This window comes from Ochlerotatus camptorhynchus, unplaced genomic scaffold (genome assembly GCF_037179485.1).
Source record: "Ochlerotatus camptorhynchus isolate MF236.1 unplaced genomic scaffold, CSIRO-AGI_Acam_v1.1 ptg000367l, whole genome shotgun sequence".
In the NCBI taxonomy this organism is placed as follows: Eukaryota; Metazoa; Arthropoda; class Insecta; order Diptera; family Culicidae; genus Ochlerotatus; species Ochlerotatus camptorhynchus.
The window spans coordinates 5,767,211-5,789,137 of NW_027040855.1; the positions used below are offsets into that span (position 1 = coordinate 5,767,211).

The 21,927-nt window shown below is 38.4% G+C and overlaps 1 protein-coding gene across 1 annotated transcript in view; it reads right to left on the reverse strand.

The window, feature by feature from the left end:
• Positions 1–21,927, reverse strand: part of Sur (Sulfonylurea receptor) — a 244,947-nt gene that overhangs the window by 79,783 nt on the left and 143,237 nt on the right. The window contains exons 10-13 of the mRNA XM_065232286.1: positions 19,352–19,834; positions 18,350–18,910; positions 18,048–18,153; positions 136–397 (exon numbers count right to left, since the gene is read on the reverse strand). Coding sequence (XP_065088358.1) covers positions 136–397; positions 18,048–18,153; positions 18,350–18,910; positions 19,352–19,834 — 1,412 coding nt within the window. The remainder of the gene's footprint in view (positions 1–135; positions 398–18,047; positions 18,154–18,349; positions 18,911–19,351; positions 19,835–21,927) is intronic.

Genomic DNA, 21,927 nt, shown 5'->3' on the forward strand with positions numbered 1-21,927 from the left:
AATCGTTCGATCTGTCGATGTCCCAAATTTCTACACAAACACACACACACACACTCACTTCCACTCTCTAGATACCTTGTATTCGCTGTGGAACCAGAAGAACACATCCGTCCCGTTTCACGTTGCTGTGCTTACCATAATGACCACACTGGCCGGCGAGTAGAGGGCCCGGGCAATCACGATCCTCTGGCGCTGACCTCCGGACAGCTTAATTCCCCGCTCGCCAATCTCGCTCATATCGCCGTCCGGCATCAGCTCGATATCGGGCCTCAATGCACAGGCTTTCAGCACCCGGTCGTAGCGCTTCGGTCGGAACGGTTCACCGAACAGGATGTTGTCTCGTACGTTGGCATTCAGCAGCCACGGCCGCTGGGGGACGTAAGCAATTGTTGAATATCTGCAAATAATGATGCACACTAGATTTTCTCTTTCTGGGTTGTGTGTGTGTGTGTGGGGTGTGGGGACACAGCAAAACGAAAAACAAACGCCCAGTTGGAGCCATAAATTAAGTGGAGTTTCTTCTGGCTTCGAAGACTGGGCCGTCCCAAGCCGGTCGTAATCAATGACATGATGGGCTGATGAGATAGGATCTTGCGTGGTATTTCGGAGCTGTCGGGTAAAATTCTGCACGTTGATTGAATCTATTTGTCAAGATTTTCGGAGGAAATTAAATTGATGAATTTTGTAGTCGCAAACGAAAAGAGAAGAACTTATTTGGTGCACATCATTTTTTCTCTATGATGGATATTATATATATATATATATATTTTTTTTTTTTTTTATTAATGTGATAGAGGACACAGACAATTGTTCTGTAATTTTGTCAATCCAGTCGGGAGTACGATTTTATATAATGTAAAAATTACACTTTTGATCCTTTACTTCTCATCAAACAGTGCTGAAATATACATGCTCATGTAAATATGTGTCGTTGTATTTTAACTGTCACTGCCCCATATAAAAATACAGATGGCTGTAAAATTCAATCCAAATGAATGTTGTTGCTCTCAACCTTTTGGATCAAGCTAAAAACACAATTTTTGAGTATGTTTTCGCTTATATTCTACAAACCATGAAAACCATAAAAACAAATACAATCAATGTTTTTCAATGCAAAATCTCAATTTGATTATATTTTTCCTAAAAAGAATTTTTAATTACCATTCATTTAATATTTTTTGACGTAGACTACGTCTTACGGGAAGGTACCGGGGGATAAAGGCGGTACTACCAGCAGACTTTCTCTCACTAATCTCGGCATCAGCTCCAGATCATCAGCTCAGATCCGGATCCGGAGCTGAATCGTGAAAAATCGAGAGAGAAAAAAAGAGCAAGAGCTGGACGGGTCCGAGAGTTGTCATCATAAACAGCTCACAGTGAATTATTCGATAGAAGATGATTCGGATCCGGAGCTGAGCTGATAAGCTGGACAGCTGCATTTCTCTTTTCGGTTATTTGCTTTTGTGCGGATCTTCCGCTCACCCAGAGAATGATGGGGTAGAGGTGAGAGCCCTTTTTTTATGTGTTTATTTTTCCAGGCTCATTTGCCGTAGCTTTGTGGAGCCGATATTCATCGTTTGGGTCACAAAATTACTTAGAACTAACGTTTGTAAAGCGGGGGCCAATAACTCGCGGCTTTTTCGAGGCTAGGGATAACAAATTGTAACAAATGGATGGCAGGGTAGGAGAGCACATATGGTGGAGGAATAACATCAGCAATAAGAGCAGGGTACATAAATAAATTGGATAATACCAGTAGAAAATTATTAATTTTAGCATCATGGATGTAGCACATGTACATATTTCTCTCTCTCCCAATCATCAGCCGCTTGGAAATTTACTTTTTAGAATTTTGCTGTCAAAACAAATATCTTTTCAACGTTATTACGTTTCGTGCGAAAAGTGAAGCGAAAAATCTTAAATTTTTTAATTGCTCCGAAAAATTTCAAGGACCATCATGGAACCAACAGGTGGAACTTCGACAAATCAGTGCGAAACCGAGCTTTTTGTCAGTGCAAACCTCAACCTGAGCTGGTTTTTAATAGAGTCAGTGAGTGAAGCCAAGTCTACCTATCGAACTGTCAAACCAGCTACCTATCGTGCAAAGTAAACAAACATTACGATGCTATGAAAATTCCACGAAAGGTATTGCAATAAAATATAAAATAGGTATAATCGAAGAAATGAAAATAAACACGCAGTGAGCATTTATTTGTCATGAGATACGTTTGGTAATGATCAGTAATGAGAATTTCTACTATTTTTTGTTAAGATAATTTGACAAAATCACTGATATAATGATTTACTACAGCCGCTATTATTTTTTCTCGCTAGAAGTCCTTTGAAGTTGATATAGAAGTCCTCTTCCTGCCAAGTTAAAAGAAAGGGAATCTTTCGAAAACCGTGATGCGAGTTCAACTGTTTTTCTCTTGACGCGACTCATTATACACCGACTCTATTAAAACCAGCTCAGGTTGAGGTTTGCACTGACGAAAAGTTCGGTGTTGCACTGATTAGTCGAAGTTCCAGTTCCAGTTTTTAAAATCAAACGATCAAACTGACGTTTGTCCGAAAACAAGCAGATATCAGATATCATCCTCTGTTCATGAACATCGCAACGAATGTTAGAAATTGACCATGCAGGTGATGTAATGGTTTCTTGCCTTTTTTTATTTCGCGTTCTATCTACGCTTTCGACTATACCAGTAAGCTTGTGGAACGACGCACATTGTAGAACATTGTAGAACGACGCACACACTTGCCTCGAATCTCTACAGCAGAAAAAGCATACGAAGTCGAGTATGCGAGAAAATGAGCGCTTCATGTTTGCTTTTAGGCTCTCCATATTCAGAAGCATATAGAGAGCAGTGGAGAAAGGACAGGTCTGATTATCGCAACGTTCGTGGTTCGAGTCCAGCCGGCAGTCTGTTGTCAATTTTTTTATTCGATATAACTAATTTACCTCACTAATACACTCTACATTTTTCGGTCTCCAATTTTCTAGCATTGGACCGCAGCTAGGTATACCGCATCCTCGGTTTAAGCGGTCTCCACTCCAGGCGAGAAAGAGAGGTGCCACAGTCGGAAGAAGTGTGAGTTTGTTAACTCAAATGAACCATGCCCATTTTGTTATGGCAAGTTTGCTATAAGAAATGCTCCTCGTGTTTATTAGCGAAATTCACATCAAGATTGATTAATTGCGTAGGATATCAGTTTGGCACGGCATTTGTGACCAGCATACACCTTCCGGTCGTATGAAACAGGTCAAAACTGTCCAAATCCGCAGGTAAAAATTTTTGTTTTGAATTTTTGTATGGCAAAATAGTTAATTTTTCGTGAACATTAACGGCAAAGAACTCACCTACACTGGAAGACCGTGAGTTCCTGCCCACCTGTCATTTTCCATCTTGGTCTCCACTAACATCCTCGGATGATGAATCCCACATAATTGTAAGAGAATCTTACATCCCCCGGTTGGGTGTAGCTTTTACCTACACTACACCCAACCGGTGGATGTAAGATTCGCTTACAATTATGTGGGATTCATCATCAGAGGATGTAAGTGGAGACCACATGGAGACCGAAAAATGTGGAGTGTATTAGTGAGTGAAATTAATTATGTCGAAAAAACATAGGAAAAAGGTTGCCGACTGGACTCGAACAAAGAACGTTGCGATAATCAGACCTGTGCTTTCTCACAGGCTCTCTCCAGGCTTCTGAATATGGATACCCTAAAAGCAAACAAAAAGCGCTCATTTCCTCTCACACTCGACTTCGTATGCTTTTTTCTGTTGGAGAGATTCGAGGCAAGTGTGTGCGTCGTTCTACCATGTTATACATAAAAATCAAGGCAAATGCTTGCTTGTGTTTGTGAAAGCACAGACAGAACACGAAATAAAAAAGGCAAAAAACCATTACATCGCCTGCAAGGTCAACTTCTAACATTCGCTGCAATGTTCATGAACAGAGGATGATAGGAAATGGAACTAACATTCATTGTAATAAATTTTTGGTTTGCGTGTATGGTTATAATACATTCTGGATGAGAAATTGTCATATTTTAATTTGGTTTTCACATAATTAAAAAGGTTTTTTTGGACAAGATTTAATTTCATGCTCAGTTTTTAATCAATTCGGAGCTGGTAGCACCCTCTCAGATTTCAATTAAACTTTCTGGATGTGTGAACCTTGACTAAACAAGCAACATCCCGAGCGGGAGAAAATAACTAATGAATACCTAATTCTGATCTGATACCAACATTTGGTATTGACCAGCATGATATAAGAGGTAAAATACCAAAGAATAAAACCAAAAAATTACATGCAAAATACTTTGTGAATACTAAAAATTGATTTTTGGATACCAAAAGAATTCCTGGGTGGTATTGTTTTGGTATTGCATTATCATAATTTGGTATTGGAATGATAATGTGGGAACATTTTTTTGGTATTATTTTTTGGCATTTTACCTCTTATGTCAGGCTCACCCATACCAATTCAAGGTATCGAGATATTCGTTCCTGCTCGGGATTGCTTCTTTTTTTCTGTTTTCCTCTGTTTGGGACCTAACACCACTGCGACCAGTAATTTGATCTATTGTGGTAGGCTAGAGAACTACTTCGGCCTAATCGCCCATTTTGGGCCTATCGAGCAGAAAACTTCAAATAAATCCATGATTTCAGAGTTAACAAGTCAATTATGCGTTTGGTACGATACTTTAGTTAATAAGCTACGGAACGAAGTCAATGAGAACTCGTGATATGAAGGTTTGCACCCATTATTCCCAAAAACAAAAGAAGCGCTCCGACCGAATCAAATTTTATCTTCATCCGAAAGGCCGAAGTGAATTCATTGGCGTTTCAATAGCGTTTCAAAGCGTTAGGCCGAGTTTAGAATCCGTAGGCCGAGTTTGGTGTCAAGAAGCAGTGTTAGACTTTTGATAATATACCAACGATTATTTTCTCTTTATCAAAATGTAAATAAATTTGGAAGCCATCAGTAATAATAACATTCCGTTTGGTGCTAAACTGCGCTAGATTAAGAAAGACTAATTGCAGGTTGTGCTTAATAGGTCGCAAATGGGGTAGTTAAACTTAAAGGGTGATACGGTCAAAATTTGGTCAAGGGAAAACGCGTGTAAATCGGTGAAATCGTTTATTTAAAAAATCAAATTAAATTTCTTTTTCAAGTTCAATTAGTATAAAATTCAGGAAAAATATTCAGTTAGGCTTCCGCTTTTTCAAATCCGAATTGCCGGGCCTTACGCTTGACCCCTGCCATCAGATTTTGTACAGCCACCTTGTCCACCTTCTTCGCCGCAGAAAGCCAGTTTGCCTTGAACTGCTGCTCGCCCTTAGCAGTTTTTTTGGTCTTCTTTAGGTTCCGCTTGACAATAGCCCAGTATTTCTCAATTGGGCGGAGCTCTGGCGTGTTGGGAGGGTTCTTGTCCTTGGGAACCACCTGCACGTTGTTGGCGGCGTACCACTCCATGGCCTTTTTACCGTAATGGCAAGATGCCAAATCCGGCCAAAACAGTACGGAACAACCGTGTTTCTTCAGGAAAGGCAGCAGACGTTTATTCAAACACTCTTTCACGTAAATTTCTTGGTTGACAGTCCCGGAAGCTGTGAAAATGCTGCTTTTCAAGCCACAGGTACAGATGGCTTGCCAAACCAGATATTTCTTTGCGAACTTTGACAGTTTCATGTGCTTGAAAACATCTGCTACCTTTCCCCTTCCTTTTGCCGTATAAAACTCCTGTCCCGGAAGCTGCTTGTAGTCGGCTTTGACGTAGGTTTCGTCGTCCATTACCACGCAGTCAAACTTCGTCAGCATCGTCGTGTACAGCCTCCGGGATCGCGCTTTGGCCGTCGTATTTTGTTTATCATCGCGATTTGGAGTCACTACCTTCTTGTAAGTCGATAGTCCGGCTCGTTTTTTGGCTCGATGCACGGTTGTAGACGATACACCCAGCTTATTTGCGGCATCTCGGAGAGAGAGGTTAGGGTTTCGCTTGAAACTACCGGCAACTCTCTTTGTCGTCTCAGCGGCTTCCGGTTTTCGATTTCCCCCCGATCCAGACTTCCTGGCTGTCGACAAACGTTCCCCAAACACTTAAATTACATTTCCCAAGTAACATTTTAAGTTTTAATAAATACTACAAAGCAACTATAAAACAACATTCATAAAACCCTGGTCAAGGCTATTTTGTAATTAATGCATCCACCAAAACCTCATTATGATTAGAATATGTCTAGTTGGCCCACCCTGGAGAAAGTTCTGAAGGGTGTATTCTCGAAGCTCTTCAAGATTGATTTACTGCAAAAGGTTGTATGACGAACGCATTGAGAACCACTTGGAAGCTACAGTAAAAGCTATTTAGCAACAATAAAAACCCTTTCCGAGCTATTTCCCCTAGCCACATGCTGAATCCACTAGGAAAGCATCATTCAAGATAGAAATGGATTTATGAATCCGATCTTATCAAAATAATTAAAATAGAAACTGATGGGATAAAAATCTTGTTGAATATATAAATTTGTCACAATAGTTCTCATTAAGAGGCCTAGTTTTAAGTGCCATATTAAATTTTATGTGAAATGTACGTGAAAACATCGAAAAAATTAAGTCCACCCTCGTAAAACGTCGATTTGACCAATTATTTAACATTGAAAAAAAAAATATTTTCTTTAAATTGGCCGAGATTTTTTTTTATTATTTTCGCATTTAAATGTTTTCACATTGGTAAATGTACTAAAATATAGTTATATATAAGGAAATATTGATTGAAAATCGAAGATTGTAAAAAAACAAGCAAACTAATTGTAACATGGCGGCGGCATCAAAGTTGATTTTCATGGGTCATTTGCGAAAAAGTTGTTTTGCTTTCAAGAATTCCTTAACAAATTAATAAGGTTTTAAAATGGCTTTTATGAAGAAAACTTGCAGGCTGAATTGTATTTATCTAAAGCCATTTTGCTTGATCCTAACCCGTTCAGATTTATGGCAGCATTTATGGAGGCAAAGTTGTCTGCAAAAAGTTAAACGTCAAAGTTTGTTTATCTTTCGATAGTTGCGCTGTGAGATCCAGGATTCTTCCAGGTTTTCTCCCGATGGATTGGGAGCAGTTACTCAGATAGTTTGCGATATTGTTTTACAACATTTCGCATTTCGAACAGCTGGAAGCGCAATCGTTCCCGGAAGTGCACCATCCAATGATGCAGAGATGTACGGATGAATAAAATTTCTAAGAGTCTTTCGCCGAATAAAATCGCTGTTTTGGATCAGAAACCAGCTGATCTCCGCTAACTAATAGTTTCATTGGTTTGCTGTCGGTTGTTATTTCGATTGTCATCGCAAGATCTGGAGAAGGCTGGTATGTTTTTCAACTTTAGACAATGTTTTATGAGTTCGAGGGCCCCGCTCACTTTACTCTTCTCCGACAGATGGTCAGTCGTTGGTGGTGTGCTGGTTCTTCTAAAGAAGTAAATTTATCTGAAATTGACTTTATTTTTTCATCCTACTTCGTCTATCCTTCGAGATTTCCTTGTCATAAATTTGGCATTTATTAACTATAAGGAACCATCTTTTAAGCTCAATTTGTAAACAAAGTATTTGGGGAGTTAATGATACTTTTTAAAAAGGCTAAAAAGCAACAATAATTGCTTTTTTCTCTAATGCAAAACCTTATTGTTTTATGGTTACTTTTATAATGATAGAACACGTTTATAAAGTATTTTATCATGACATTAATAAACAATTGCTAATGACGTTTATGCTTGAATTACAGAACAGTTTTAAGGAGGGATTGATAACTGTTTTAAATTTATTTTTAAAACAAGACAGTTTTCGACTTTCTTGCCAGACTATAAAAGGTTTTAAAAGGCTGAATTACCAAGCAGGAATGTTTTACACTTTAAAATGCTATATTTAAACTAAATAGATTGTTCATTGCCGTTATAAAACCATCATAAATCAGAGTGGATGCTAAACGGTTACTGGATTGTTACTTGGGTTGTAACGGTTGATTTGGCAACTTTTAGCGATTTTGCCTACTTTGCGTGCGAGTAGCTCGGATTTTCGCGATGCGCGAGCAAAATTTTGATACGCTGCTCTTCTTGCTTGGACGGCATTTTGACAACTGAAGAGTGAATTCCAAAATCTAAATAGGAGCAACATTATACACACACACACCTTCAAAATGAGGGGTGTTCAGGTTTTTTAAATGCAAAATTGAAAGAAATACGTCAAGTTGATATTGACCAAATTTTGACCGTATCACCCTTTATATCCCGTGTCCTTAGTTTAGCGCATGTCGTATTACTCCATCACTATTGATAAATGATTAAGTAATACTCTATCACTATTGATAAATGACCCCGGTAATGAACATGCATCAGAATCCTAGTCTTAACCACTTCAAACTAGGGAAAAACGAATGGAAGATTAGGAATCACATATGAAGCCTAACTAATTTCTTTTTTTTTCTTGTTTCAAGATCATTGTCGGTGGACAAAGCCGAGTCTTGTTACTATCAACAAGGCATAAAATGTAACAAAGACTAAGGTGTGTTCCTTTGATTACTGAAAAATCTTGTTCCCCTCGTTTGAAGTAGTCGGGACTAGGAATTGGTGGTAGATCTTACATCCCGTAACGTACCACGAAAAGGTGATGCACCCTCTTTGCTTGCTTAGTGCTTCAAAATTTATCTAGACTATCATTTGAGAAGGGTCAGACTTTTTTGAAAATGACAACTCTTACAAAAAAGTGTTGCATTGATGACTTTTAATTTAGATAATTTTAGATAGGTAATTACCGTCCATCCAACTCGAGACAAGCACTCAAAAAAAAGTTTTTCTAACAAAAAAATTTTCATGTAAGAACAAACATTTTTTAACGTGCACTCACTTCGTCATCACTCACACATCAGTAACTAAGTTCACTTTGATCAATCGAGAATTCCATATGATTAAGCTAATATTCAAATAGTTTTCCATGTTTTCATGACTAGCTTGCTTCTTGTAAGCTTTATGTAATTTTTGCTAACGATGTTTAATTGTTTCTATTTGCCTGTTAAACCAAACAAACATAAACACACAGTTATGCAAAGTTTGGTGCTAATCGGAGGAAGTCTAGATTTTCCTATTCGTTATTTACCGTGGAACTGCTCAAAATCAGTATAAAACGAGAACCATTAGAGATTAAAAAAATGTATCAACAGTACCATTGTGACGGTCGCCATACCTTAGAATTAATTAATTAATTTAGCTTTATTTAGGAGGCTTTCAGCCTTAGGCTGGTTCGCCTCCGACACCTTAGAAAGGAACGCATAGAAATTGTGGATACTCTTGTGGCCTGCGGTGTATGCAGTGCGGACTTCCCACTATAGGAAATAATTTCACAGAAGAAAAAGCTACTGTTGTTGGCAAACCATCTACTGAATATCCAACAATTACCAAGGAGCTACGAGATGCACAAGTTTGTGCTCCTATGGCTTTAAAATAATTAAGGAATTAGATATGATCCCGATTCGATTGTTGATTTATTGATTTTCTCACATCGATTAAATCAATCTTTTCTGTTAAATTTGAATTGGGCAAACGACATTTTCAATTCGGGTAGGAAACTATATTTATAAAAATTATTTAAAAATTCAAGCATGATTTTAAGCTTTCCTTTAAAAACATAAAGGGTTTTTAACATACAAATTTTTACGATTGTAATCATAAACTTAATGCTCACTGACCTCTTAATTATTTTGTGTAATATAGTTCAAACATTTTGAAACACAAAATAATTATTGATGCTACCAGCAGTTCAGTGAATAGCGTAACACATTTCAAACCGCATTTTATTTTGTGTAACTCTAATGAAATAATGTTATCACTGAGACGTCAACCCTGCACAAACACCAGAACAAAACAGATCTCCAGGCAGCGATAGTTCAACATGTTCCTATTATTGGCTTTTCCTCTGAAGCCCTAGTTTCAGCAATATATTAAAAAAAAAACTCATACCCTGCTGAAAAATCCCTGACCCAACTCAAACAACAAACAAAAGATTGGTCCAGCTTGGCCATCGCAACCACCGCCTTCTGGCGATAAACATCCGCTGATACATGCACTTCATCTCGCGTCGACGAGATTGCTACTGGTTACTATTCCATATCCGATGACCATAACGACTTCCCCACAACAACAACAACTGGCCCTTAGTTAAAATTGCTCCCCGAGGCTGAACTTTGTTGCTGATGCTAACGAAATTGGCGAATGGAAATTTTAGCATCATGGATGTGCACAGGCCAGGGCAAATCTTTGTGTGCTAGAGCTTAAATTTACAGCTTATTTCAAAACAAATTTGATAGGTCTGTTTATAGCTTCTGTTTCCGCCCGCACCTTCGATCCCAGCTGGAATTTCAGTCGTCATCGGCATCATCACCATCATCGTGGCATGCAGTTTGCTCTGGCATACATATGCAGAAGTTCATGTCAATACATCAGTTGAATGGCACAAGTTTCGATCGTTTCTGCCAACATTTATGTTTTTTTATTTGCGCCACTGCAGAAAGACTGCGAGCAAAAAACATTGAATATTTACATTAGAACTAGACATATCCAAATTGATTTTTGTAGGGTTCATGTGAAAATGAATACTACGAAAAAGTAAGTTTATTATGAAACCACCTTTATGCACTGCACCTGTATAATCTCAATTGTGTACCACCCTGACCCATTCCAGTCATCGTTTTCGTACAACTAAAACTAAAAGTTCGCCAATAGGAATATTTTTGTGTCACTCCCACGCTTCATTTTGATGCCATTGAATTTTACGAGCAGTTGAATATATTAGATTAACATTTTATAAATCTTCGATATTTTTTCTCCAAGTTCTGTATGTCTCGTATGTATGCATGTATGTATGTATGTATGTATATATGTATGTAAGAAGCCACCATCCTAGCTTGGGTTTTGCCCTGCACGTGGTTCCATTCAACAGCAAGATCAATTTTCGTAATCATTAAGAATTCAACATACTGCTGTACGAAGGGCCAAGAAGGGTTGGGCGTTAATTCATGACCAATTCATTTGTGTCAAACCATAATAAATCCAAGGTTAAAGCATAGGAAGCTCACTATGACCCACCCACTCACTATGCCCCTCCTTTCCCTATATAAAAAATAATTTCTGTCTGTCTGTCTGACCCTTATAGACTCGGAAACTACTGAACCGATCGGCGTGAAAAATTGTATGCAGGGGTTTTTGGGGCCGGGAAAGGTTCTTATGATGGTTCGAGACCCCTCCTATCATAAAAATGAAACAGAAAATATAACATGCTTTTTTGAATCGGGGCATAAACTTAAGTAAATATTCAATCCCGAGGCCGGGCACACTCAGCTAGTAAACTATTAAACAACGTCACAGATATATTTTTAGGATTGCTTCTATAGAATTAAAAATGTTAGAAAACACATCGCATCATAAGATTTGTCTCAAGACATATTTTGTCCACTTCCCCTAATGTATCTGGAACATGTCCGGATGTGGCCAATATAGTTCTTACAATACTCAGTTTGGCCGCCAGTGGAAATGACTTTGAATTCTCATGCGATTTTGATTTAAAAAGAACTTACCAATTTCCCGGGGATACCCGGAACATGTCCGGGTGTGGCCAACATGGTGCTGGTCACTCATCATGACTCTTATTGATCTTATTTTTGAATTCTCATGTGATCTATCGCATGGTGGGTTTGGTACGTTTATGAAAAGCTCTGGTCTCATGATAACCCATACTCACCGGAGTATGTTCCGGCCATTGCTCTGGAACCAGCGGAACAAATCCAAAAACATTCAATAACGTTCTATGGGACCATGGTATGTTTCTACTGTTCAATACAGTGCTAAACTAATGCTGCATCGTCATGGAATTGTGACTGACGTTTTTTCTCATTGACGTTAAATGTAACCGCAAGTAAGTCTCACTCAGATTTTAGCCATAAAATAAAAATTTCACGATATTTTATCCAATATTTTTTGGTAAACATAGATGCATTCTATCACATTGTGCGTTTTTTTTTAATTTATCCCTCAAAAATAAGTGTAAAATCAGAAAACTAGTAAAATCTTTGAACACCATTTTCTCATTTCCAGTTGTTTACAGATGGGACTGACTTGAGATTATGTTTCGTGGCTATAAAATTACACTCAGTGGATGTTTCAACTAGCGTTATGATATGATATGAGGAAAAAATTTGTCACTACTGGCGATTACACAGTGGTTTAAAAGTGCAATAGTGGCTTTTTGCTTGCCCTAGTAACAATTTGGGGTTTATCCCATTCATAAGGAAGCACAAAGGATCAACTCTGTTGGACCTGATCTAACATCCTGCCACTACGCTCAAAACGTGTTGGAGCCTTCGCTCAATTGAAAAATGCTGGACACAAACATCTCAAAACTATTAAAACGGAGCTGGAGTTGAAGAAAATTTGGGTAAAAACAACAAAAACTCTGGGAAAATCGGTTGGATGGAAGACGAAATTGAATAAAAAAAATTTTGTAAATCATAACTCATTAGTAGTTTTTCATTCCCTGAAAATTTCAAGAAAATCCGATAATCGGTTTAATTTTGGTGAGTAAATATGTTTGTGTCATTTTTATCGAATGCACCCTTTTTATTCAGATGAAATGAAGCCTTCATACAAATAAGCAATTCTAACAACGCAGAAAAATTCCAGTATGACATCAGTCTGGACAGAAATAAATAAATGCACTAGTTATGATTTCATATAGTGATAATCCTGCCCAGAACATGTAAAAAATACATAATAATATTATTGTGCCATCGCCGTGAAGAAATTCAATAAAAAAATACTAAATATTAAATAGCATTGATTTTACACCAGAAAAGCTCAAAACTATCACCCACTCATCTGGTCATATCTCAAAAACTATTTGCCCAAATAATTTGCCCTTGGAAACACATCAAGTAGAAGAGTTTTATGGTACGGTATGTGAAAATTTGAGCTCTAAAAATTGAGAAATTTAAAATTCCGCCAATGGTGAAAATAGGACACTTTTTTGACAATTTGGATACCTTCCGGTAATCAGCCTGTTTCCTGTGATGACTATTACAAAAATAAAATCTGAGTACAACTGTAAGAATCAACATTAAAAAAAAACTTCAAATTGTCGTTCTAAGATCAAAAATAGCTAATTTGGTTGTGGAGTAATCTCTTCTGAAAGTTGAAATTTTTTTAAATCTTGAAAATACAGGGTTGTAGCCGAGAAGGATCTAGGCACTTTAGAGCAAAATCAAAATGCGATCTGATCAAGGAACCGAATACAAAAATGAGATTATTGAACAAATTTGCAATCTATTTCAAATCAAGAAAACATTTTTTTTTTCGGGTATCAAGCTGGAGCTGCGTGACAGCTTAATTTTCAAGACTTGACCCATTTGAATGAATTTTGCTTCTATCTTTGACAATACAGCAGAAGTACTAGCCTATGTTGGCCGCTTGAACACTGGATTCCGTATGTATTGTTTCAAGATAGTTAAAAAATGCTGTGACGTGTGCGCGTAGATACATCCGCGTAGTAAACCGATTGAATAAGTAAATCCGTTTCGAACGAAATATCTAAATTATGTGAGTTATACCCTGGACAGACTATGGCTTATATCATGTAATATAGACTGTCTTGCAATGAGCACTCATACATAGGATTTCCAGTGAAAACTAGATGTATGAGTGCTCATTGCAAGACAGCCTATATTACATGATATAAGCCATAGTCTGTCCAGGGTATTACGAAAACCGCGCGAATTCCGAAAGCCGTGCGAAACAACCGAAGCGAGAAAAAAGGCTTATTATCAAGAGTGTTACCAAAATAAATGTGATAGCCTATGTTGGCAAGTTGATTAATTTTGGTTTCCTCCCTAGATATTCTACTTACTTACTACTGAGCTTTGTATCAAATTAGTTAATTTGAAGAACGTATCAATCATTTCAAGATTTCGCGACCGCACCGAACAAATTCTATAAGCTCAAAAGCATTTGACAAGCTCTACCGAATTGCGTATCACTTCTGCGTAAGCTCTGTAGACGTGGGCGCTTTGGATCCGACAGTCGGCAAAGGTTTAACCTGTACCAACACCGCTTAAGAAACGACCTCGAGTCAGTGAAACCGTTTATAGCTAAACATCTAAATTACGTAAGATACGAAAATCGCGCAAATTGTGAACGCCACGCGAAACAACCGTAGAGAAAAAAACAACTTATTATCACTTAAAGAGTGCCACCAAAATAAACGTGATAGCCTATCTTGGCAAGTTGATTAATTTTGGTTTCCTCCCTAAATATTCAACTTATTTTACTGTTGAGCTTTGTTTCAATTTAGTTATTTTACCGCACGTATCAATCATTTCAAGATTTCGCGACCGTACCGAACAAATTCTATACTACAGAAGCTAAAAAAAAAACATTTGGTGAGCTCTACTGCATTGCGAATCACTTCTGCGTAAGCTCCGTAGACGTAGGCGCGTTGATTCCGACAGCCGCGAAAAGTTAAACATGCATCAATACCACATAAGGAAAGATCGATTTTACGTATGGTTTAGTTCATAGATTAACATTGACTGCTGTTTAAAAATGTAAGTACTTGAACACTAAGAAATAAGTCAACTCAAATGCTTTAACCGCATATATAAGAGATTACGCGTATTGAGAGAATAATATAGTGATCGAGTACAACAAACTCAGGGGAATATAATACCTCCAAAAGTTTAAAAGCTATTTATTGTCACCTACCTCTTCTTTTACTTATTTCCTAAACTATTCCTCTCCTTGTTAATCTGCTTAATGCTATTGGTCTGCCTGCGTTTTCTTTTTAAAGTTCAAGACTAAATAAGAAGATTTATTCTACAACTTTAAAGGTTAATTGCCTCCCTAAGCGGACCCTCCGCATTTTAATTCTTTTGTTAATCTACTTAATGTCATTAGATTTTTTTAAGTTTCTTATTTAAGTTTTTTTTAATGATGATGATATCTCATTAGTCTTATTTAATAAATTATTAAAAGCTCTAATTCACCTAATCAATCATAACCCATGCTTTATTAAGTACCTGCATTTGTGCTTCTAATCTAAAATTAAACGTGTTTCAAGTACTTTTGATTTTGACCTATACCTATTTATTATATCGTAGTTCGACCCAGGTAAAACCTTCATGCGACTAAAAAGCTTCATTTTGAAATTAGTTTCCTAGCTGATTTTTAAATTATATAGGGTATATGTTCCAATTACGCTCTCACGTTTCCACTATGTCACACCACAAAAATACATATGGGTATGTCACAATAGAAGCACGCCACAGTGGAAATCTCGAGCCATAGTTCAAACACTTATCCCAAATCAAAATGACGCACATATAAGATTAGTTACAATACCATGTACCAAAATGGTGTTTAACATTGTTCCCTGAGTAATACCTCAATGAAAACAACAATGAAAGCTTGTCACGCAAATAGAAGGAGCACCGATGGGCACTTTCTGAAATATTTCAATAGTAAAATTCCCTTGCAAACCCAAATAAATCTATCTGCGTAAAAATAAATAAAATAAGAGTGATTTGCGGCAAAACCCTTCAGTATCACACCCAACGTCAGTGCCTATACGTAAGCGTACTACGACGTGGCTCTCAATCAAAGGAGTAACAAGTGTGATACTATCACTGCTAGACTAGATCTTTGGTTCTCTCATGCAGTGATTTATCAGAGAGGGAAAGCTTAGTAATCCCCATTGCCTGCCCATGGTGCCATTCTATCGCGGCATGAGCCAGCAACGCCGACCATAAACCTACCGTCTCCAGCACTCCACTATAAAGCATGAAATAAGCCCGCCCACCAACAGCAAGGTGCAAAAACTAGCCAAGGGGAGGGAAATCAAGAAAACATTTTCAACTCCTTATCACCCCGAATCAATTGGATCATTGGAGAGAAATCACAGGTGTCTTAACAAATACCTGCGATCATTCACCATCAGATTAGGATGATTGGATAAAATACTATGAATTTTCTTACAACACAACCCCACACACCGATCATAATTATACACCGTTTGAATTAATTTTCTGAAGAAAAGCCAATCTTCCACAAGAAGCATCAAAAACAACAAAGAACCAATATATAATTTCGAAATCTACAAGAATGAACTACAATACAAACTTAAATTATCTCACGAAATCGCAAAACAAAAACTATTAGAACATAAATCTCAAACAAAAAAGCAATACGATGAAGTTACAAATCCTATTATAATATCTATTAACGACACAGTATACATAAAAAATGAAAATAGACGCAAACTAGACTCATTCTATATTGGACCCTATACTGTTGTATCAATTACCGAACCAAATTGTGAAATCAAACAGATTAATACAGGAAAAACTAGCATTGTACACAAAAATAGACTTGTCAAAACATAAACAAAAGTGATTAATTTTAAGTAGAGTTCCACCGAGCCTAACCTCACACAAAAAAAAGTAAAATTCAAAAAATAGTAAACAAGATGAGGTAGGTGAATGTTCCCAGCTATATGCTGTGGAGTGCAAAATTCGGTTAGAATTAGTTATAAATAATTAAGCATTTATAATTCCAAACCAAAATTTATATCTTCATAACTAAAAACATAGCTCACATAGCTAACAAAACCCCAATCAATATGAACCATGCTAATAAATTATCCACTCCAGGCACCGAGCCATCGCTCGGGCAAGAATGCAATTATGCAACTTTACACGACCCATATTTTTTTTTCCTTTGGTTTGTTTTTTCCGTCGATCTTGTTTTCCGTGCTGAGCACCAATGCTACCGACGTGCCAGGAAGGCAGCTCCCACACCTGGACCCTACCACCTATCGACCCATCAACTCATGAACCGGGGACCGGGGCTTTACTTCCCATCCGAAGGAAGGCGTGATCAGAGATGTTATGCCTCAGAACATCCCGGCGGCGCCGACTGGTATTGAACCCAGGCCTGCTGGGGTGAGAGGTAATCACGCTTACCACTACACCACCGGCGCCGTTATCTAGACTTCACAGTTGGCTTATCGAATAACTTCACAAAATAAGAAGCTAGTATTCTCTTTGCGACCCTACTACTGGTTCTCCCAGCTAGGCTCCCTAAAGTTGAGAAAGTCCCGTATGTGACTCGGTATGTGCGCGCGTTAATCCTTTAACTCGATAAAGAAGTCTAGTGTTCGTGCGCATCAAATTGTAGGATATCCGAAGATATCAAAACCATTCAAGATCGCAGATTTATTACGGTTAAAACTGGATTGATCGTAAGAAGAATTTGTAAAATTAATGCACTATTAAATCTTGAAGTCTTGTTGCAATTAACAAATAAAGTTGCTATCAGGAATAGGGCTTGGTTTTGTTCTTTGCAACAAATGGTTTATCAATTTGCAGGAATTTTAAATCAACACTTTCCCCACTTCTTCCTTGGAAACCACGTTCCAACTAGAGCTTAACGCTGCACGCTGCTTCATTAATTTGTACCATATTTTATTTGGATGTTTTCATTGAGCGACTACGGCTTGAGAAGTTGAGAACGTTTCCAAACCAAAAGCTCATGGCATGTGCGTTCACCGCCCGCCCTAAATCAACACAGCTCATGAAAACTATAATCAAAGAGTAGTTTCAGCTTTTTATTTTTGCTTATGCATCACTGTATTTGCAAAACTTTTAGAAACATCATTAAAACTAGAGTACAGGACTTACGGAGAATCGAGCTCATACAAGTTCATCATCCACGGCAAATACCTTGCCGGTGCTTCTCACTCCATAGATAAAACAAATCAAAACGAATCCCAGACAAGTCACGAAAAGCAAAATATTTATGTCTATTCTAGCTCAACAGTAATCCACCGACAGACATAAACCATATCACAGCAATCAAGAAGAGAACCATCATAACAACATTCCCAACATCCCAACTGAGAACAGGTTCCTAAATATTACATTGCAGATGTTGGTTGCTTGCTATACTCACTTGTTCCAAATCACTTCACCGGACAGATGATTTATTTCCTTCAATAAAGCCGCCAGTAATGATGATTTACCACTGCCACTGCGGCCTACGATAATGGTGAGCTTTCCTGATGGGATCCAATGTGAGAGACGATTTCCAGGACGATGTATGTTGGCAGTTTTTCATTCAGTCGTTCGTACGTGATAGTCGTTTGGCACACAACGAACATAAACGGATAGAAATGGAAACAAAATCAGTACACGATTCTTAAGAACTTGCTTAAAACAGCTTAGATTGAGCGTTTCACAGAAAGTTATACATACCTTTTGGAACACTGAGTCGATCGATCCGTAGGGCTGTTTCATAATTCTCAGAACCTGCATCCTGACTGGAGCAACCCCACTGAAAACGACCACCTATGACGGTAACAGCATCATCATCATCATCAGCAGCAGCATCGCCGTCATCTTCTTCATCATCACTGCCAACCTTTCGGGATGACATTCCGAATCTCGCGTCATTAGCAGCCACCCTACCATCTCTCAATTTCTGTCGAAGGCGGCTTCTTCCCAATAGAGTACACGCAGTCAATTGACTGTTCCTTCGCAGCCGCTTCATTTGGTGATTTGGTTTGCGGTTCTTTCTCAAATCGTCGTCGGTCATCAGCTCCGGCTGATTTGAACCGCTTCCGTTGACGTAGGCGTTTTCCTTTGAAGGTAGACCAGGGGAGCATGCACTACCAGCGGATCCGGTAGCAGTGCTAGTTATTTCTGGCTTCCGAAATTGCTCATCTTGCTCGATTTCACTTTCCCATTCGGATGATTCGGAACATACGTTGTCAGCTGCCTTCGCACCTTCCAACGGGCAGTCGTCTGGTTTGGTTTCTAGTTTTAGGGAAGGAGAATACAGATAGTTGGTGAACAAAGAAACTTGAGAAATAGATAGTGCCTGGAGTCTCATAGATGACCGGGCTCTCCATTCATTCCCTTTCAATATAAAAACATGGTTAAGATGCTTCATCGTTTTCCATTATATAGGGTTGGCCTAAGTGTTCCTAAATATGACTCATCGACCCATACATAAATTTCGAAAGAGAGCAATTTTTACAATTTCTCACTCTAGCATCTAAAAATATCCATTTGTATTTCTCAGATGGCGAATTTTTATAAGAAAAAAAATAAGAACAGAAGATATTTAACAATGGGCCCAATATTTAGATCCATAGGTCAACATTGGAGCCATTTCCCCTACGTTGTGCAACTAATTGCACTTCTTGTTTGCATTCCCAAATATTACCTCCCTAAATCGTCGGCAAACACACTTACCGCATTCTGGCAAATCGAAGCACTCAAAATGCATCGCACCTTCCTGCTCCCATTTGGTATCATCCTCTTCCATCTCCTCCTCCTGTAGGTATCTATCATCATTATCCTCCTGGGCACGGCTCACGGTAGACGTGTCCAACGATGCGCCACTTTTGCCCGACCCCCGTGATCTGCTGATTCTTCTACGAAAATCCTCCGCTGAGCGCCGGCGATTCACGACCGTTCGGACTTCCGGCCTGCGAAGGAACGCCTCTAGTCGGCTAGTGCTTACCACCGCCGACAGGATAATCGGAATCGTGATTGGAAAGATAAACAGTGGCACCGTCAGTTGATTAAACAGTGCCAACGATGCAAACAAACGGGCAGCGGTAAATTCGATCCTTCCGTCCTGAGGCTCGCCGTCCTCCCGGGGTGCCTCCAAGTGGATGAAAACGGCCACCGTCACGAAAGTTATCAACACCGAGGATATATGCGTGAGCAGCACTAAATTTGAATCCGGAGGAAGAGAAGAAAATGTGAGAACATGAGGAGTTATCGGCTTTCTATCGCGAGCAACTTTTTAATTAGACATTGGATATTTATGTGGGGGGCTACAACAAGCTACATTGATCCAAAACGGTACTTAAACATGGATAAACTTTACCGGAGACGGTGATTAAATTGCCTATAATGTAATGCCATTCTACTTGATTCCCTAATCTAATACCTGATAATCCGATTCAATCGCTACGTCAGTTAATCATCCAATTCAATCACATTATCCTTTGTACAAACATTCTTCAGCCCATGGATTTAGTCACGAAAAATCGATTGCCATTAATCAGGCGTTTCCTTTTTCGGCTATTATATCGCCCTCCCTCAGCCCTCCCACACCAGACAAAGCTGTAATTACAGCTATCTCCTCATCGGTTCCGTCGGCACTCCAAGTCAGATACTACGTGACCTCATCGCTGCACGCACATAAGCTCTGGCAGGGTACCCGAGTACAGCATTCGCATCTTGCTGGGAAATTGTCCTCCACAAGAATCAGTCGCTTGTTTGCGGGCTGCAAACGATGAAACCGTGCCAAGGCGGGCTACAGCACATTGTGTTGATTGGTAAAGGATTTAACTGGATGACGTCGTCGTTGCTGTCGTCGTCACTGTCGTTGTCGGTACGGTTTATTGGAAATATTTATCATTCGTCTTATTTTGCACGACCCTTTACGACACGAAGTAAACTTCTTGCCTCATTGCTTGCATTCGGCGGCAACGCTGGCATTGAAGCCAAGCTAGCTATTTGCTTGCTCATTGTGGGAATCTTCAAGCGATCGAGCACACAAGCGGAGCACAATCGCGCCAAACTTTTGATGAAAAAAAAAAGTTCAGTGCTGATTGAAATCCACTCCAACGGAGCTTTAGCAATGTGAATATTCGTGTTGGTTTATCAATAAATTTTTACTTGAAATGTTTGTTTACGTTACATGATTTATGTCCAGTATAGATTACATCTCGTGGAACAGTAGTTATTTCTAAGTGTGTAGCTACCAGCTGGACACGAAAAACAAATTTCTCTTACATTTAAGGTAAGGTTGGATTTATGTATATTTTTGTAAAAAACTTCTCGAGATGATTTTCTAGACCCAATGTATTTGAGAAAACAAACTTTTACCACCTTCTTTAACGCTGGAATAAGCTTTTGAGGTTTTTTCTAAAAAAATATGCGTTTCCAAAAGGGTTTGGAACTCGGGTCTAATTATTTAACATTATTTTCAAAAGTGTTGTTTCTCAGGGAAGAGAATCGCTTTTTTATTTGTTTTTGCAAATCCCGCCAGATAACTTTCATGGCAGGATCGCGTTTTCTTTGATATTGTCTCCTACGGACATTTTTCAGACGGATCAAGAACTGAAGATCGTCGTCTATTATAATTGAATCGAATTTAACCTCGCATTTTGGTACTGAGGCAACTCTTGCTTCAATTATAGAAGTAGTCAGAGATTCAAGAGCATAATTAATTTTATATGTGGTTTGCAAAGGAATGTTTGGACCCAAGCAATATTCCATAAATGTTCGATATTGCTCCCAATCATCTGTATGCACACTAAGATTTTTTTACAGGAGTCAGTATTTTTTTACTGGGTTTTTGAATTGCTGAAAAAGTCGGTAAAAATTCAAATGACCGTTATCCGTAAGGAATCAATGAAATCGATCAATTTTATTTTCTATCATTAAATGGGGTTAACAGAACTAATTATGTACAAGTTCAGAACAAATGTTCTCATTAATAAATTTTCCACAGATTTTTAAACTTTTACCGAACAGTTCCGCAATTCAAAAACTCGGTAAAACCGTACTGACTCGATTAGTGTGTGGTAATTGAAAGTAGAACTGTTGGGATTAGAAATTATTTCTTGGGATATTTCAAAAGTTACTGGAAGGTGATCAGAACCGAAGTCAGCATGGGTAACCAATTGGCTACAAAGTTGACATGAATCAGTTAAGACCAAATCATTTGGTGAAGAAAAGCATGTTGGGCTGTTTGGATATTGAATAGGGCAATAACCTGCAGAACAATCATCAAACAGAATATTACCATT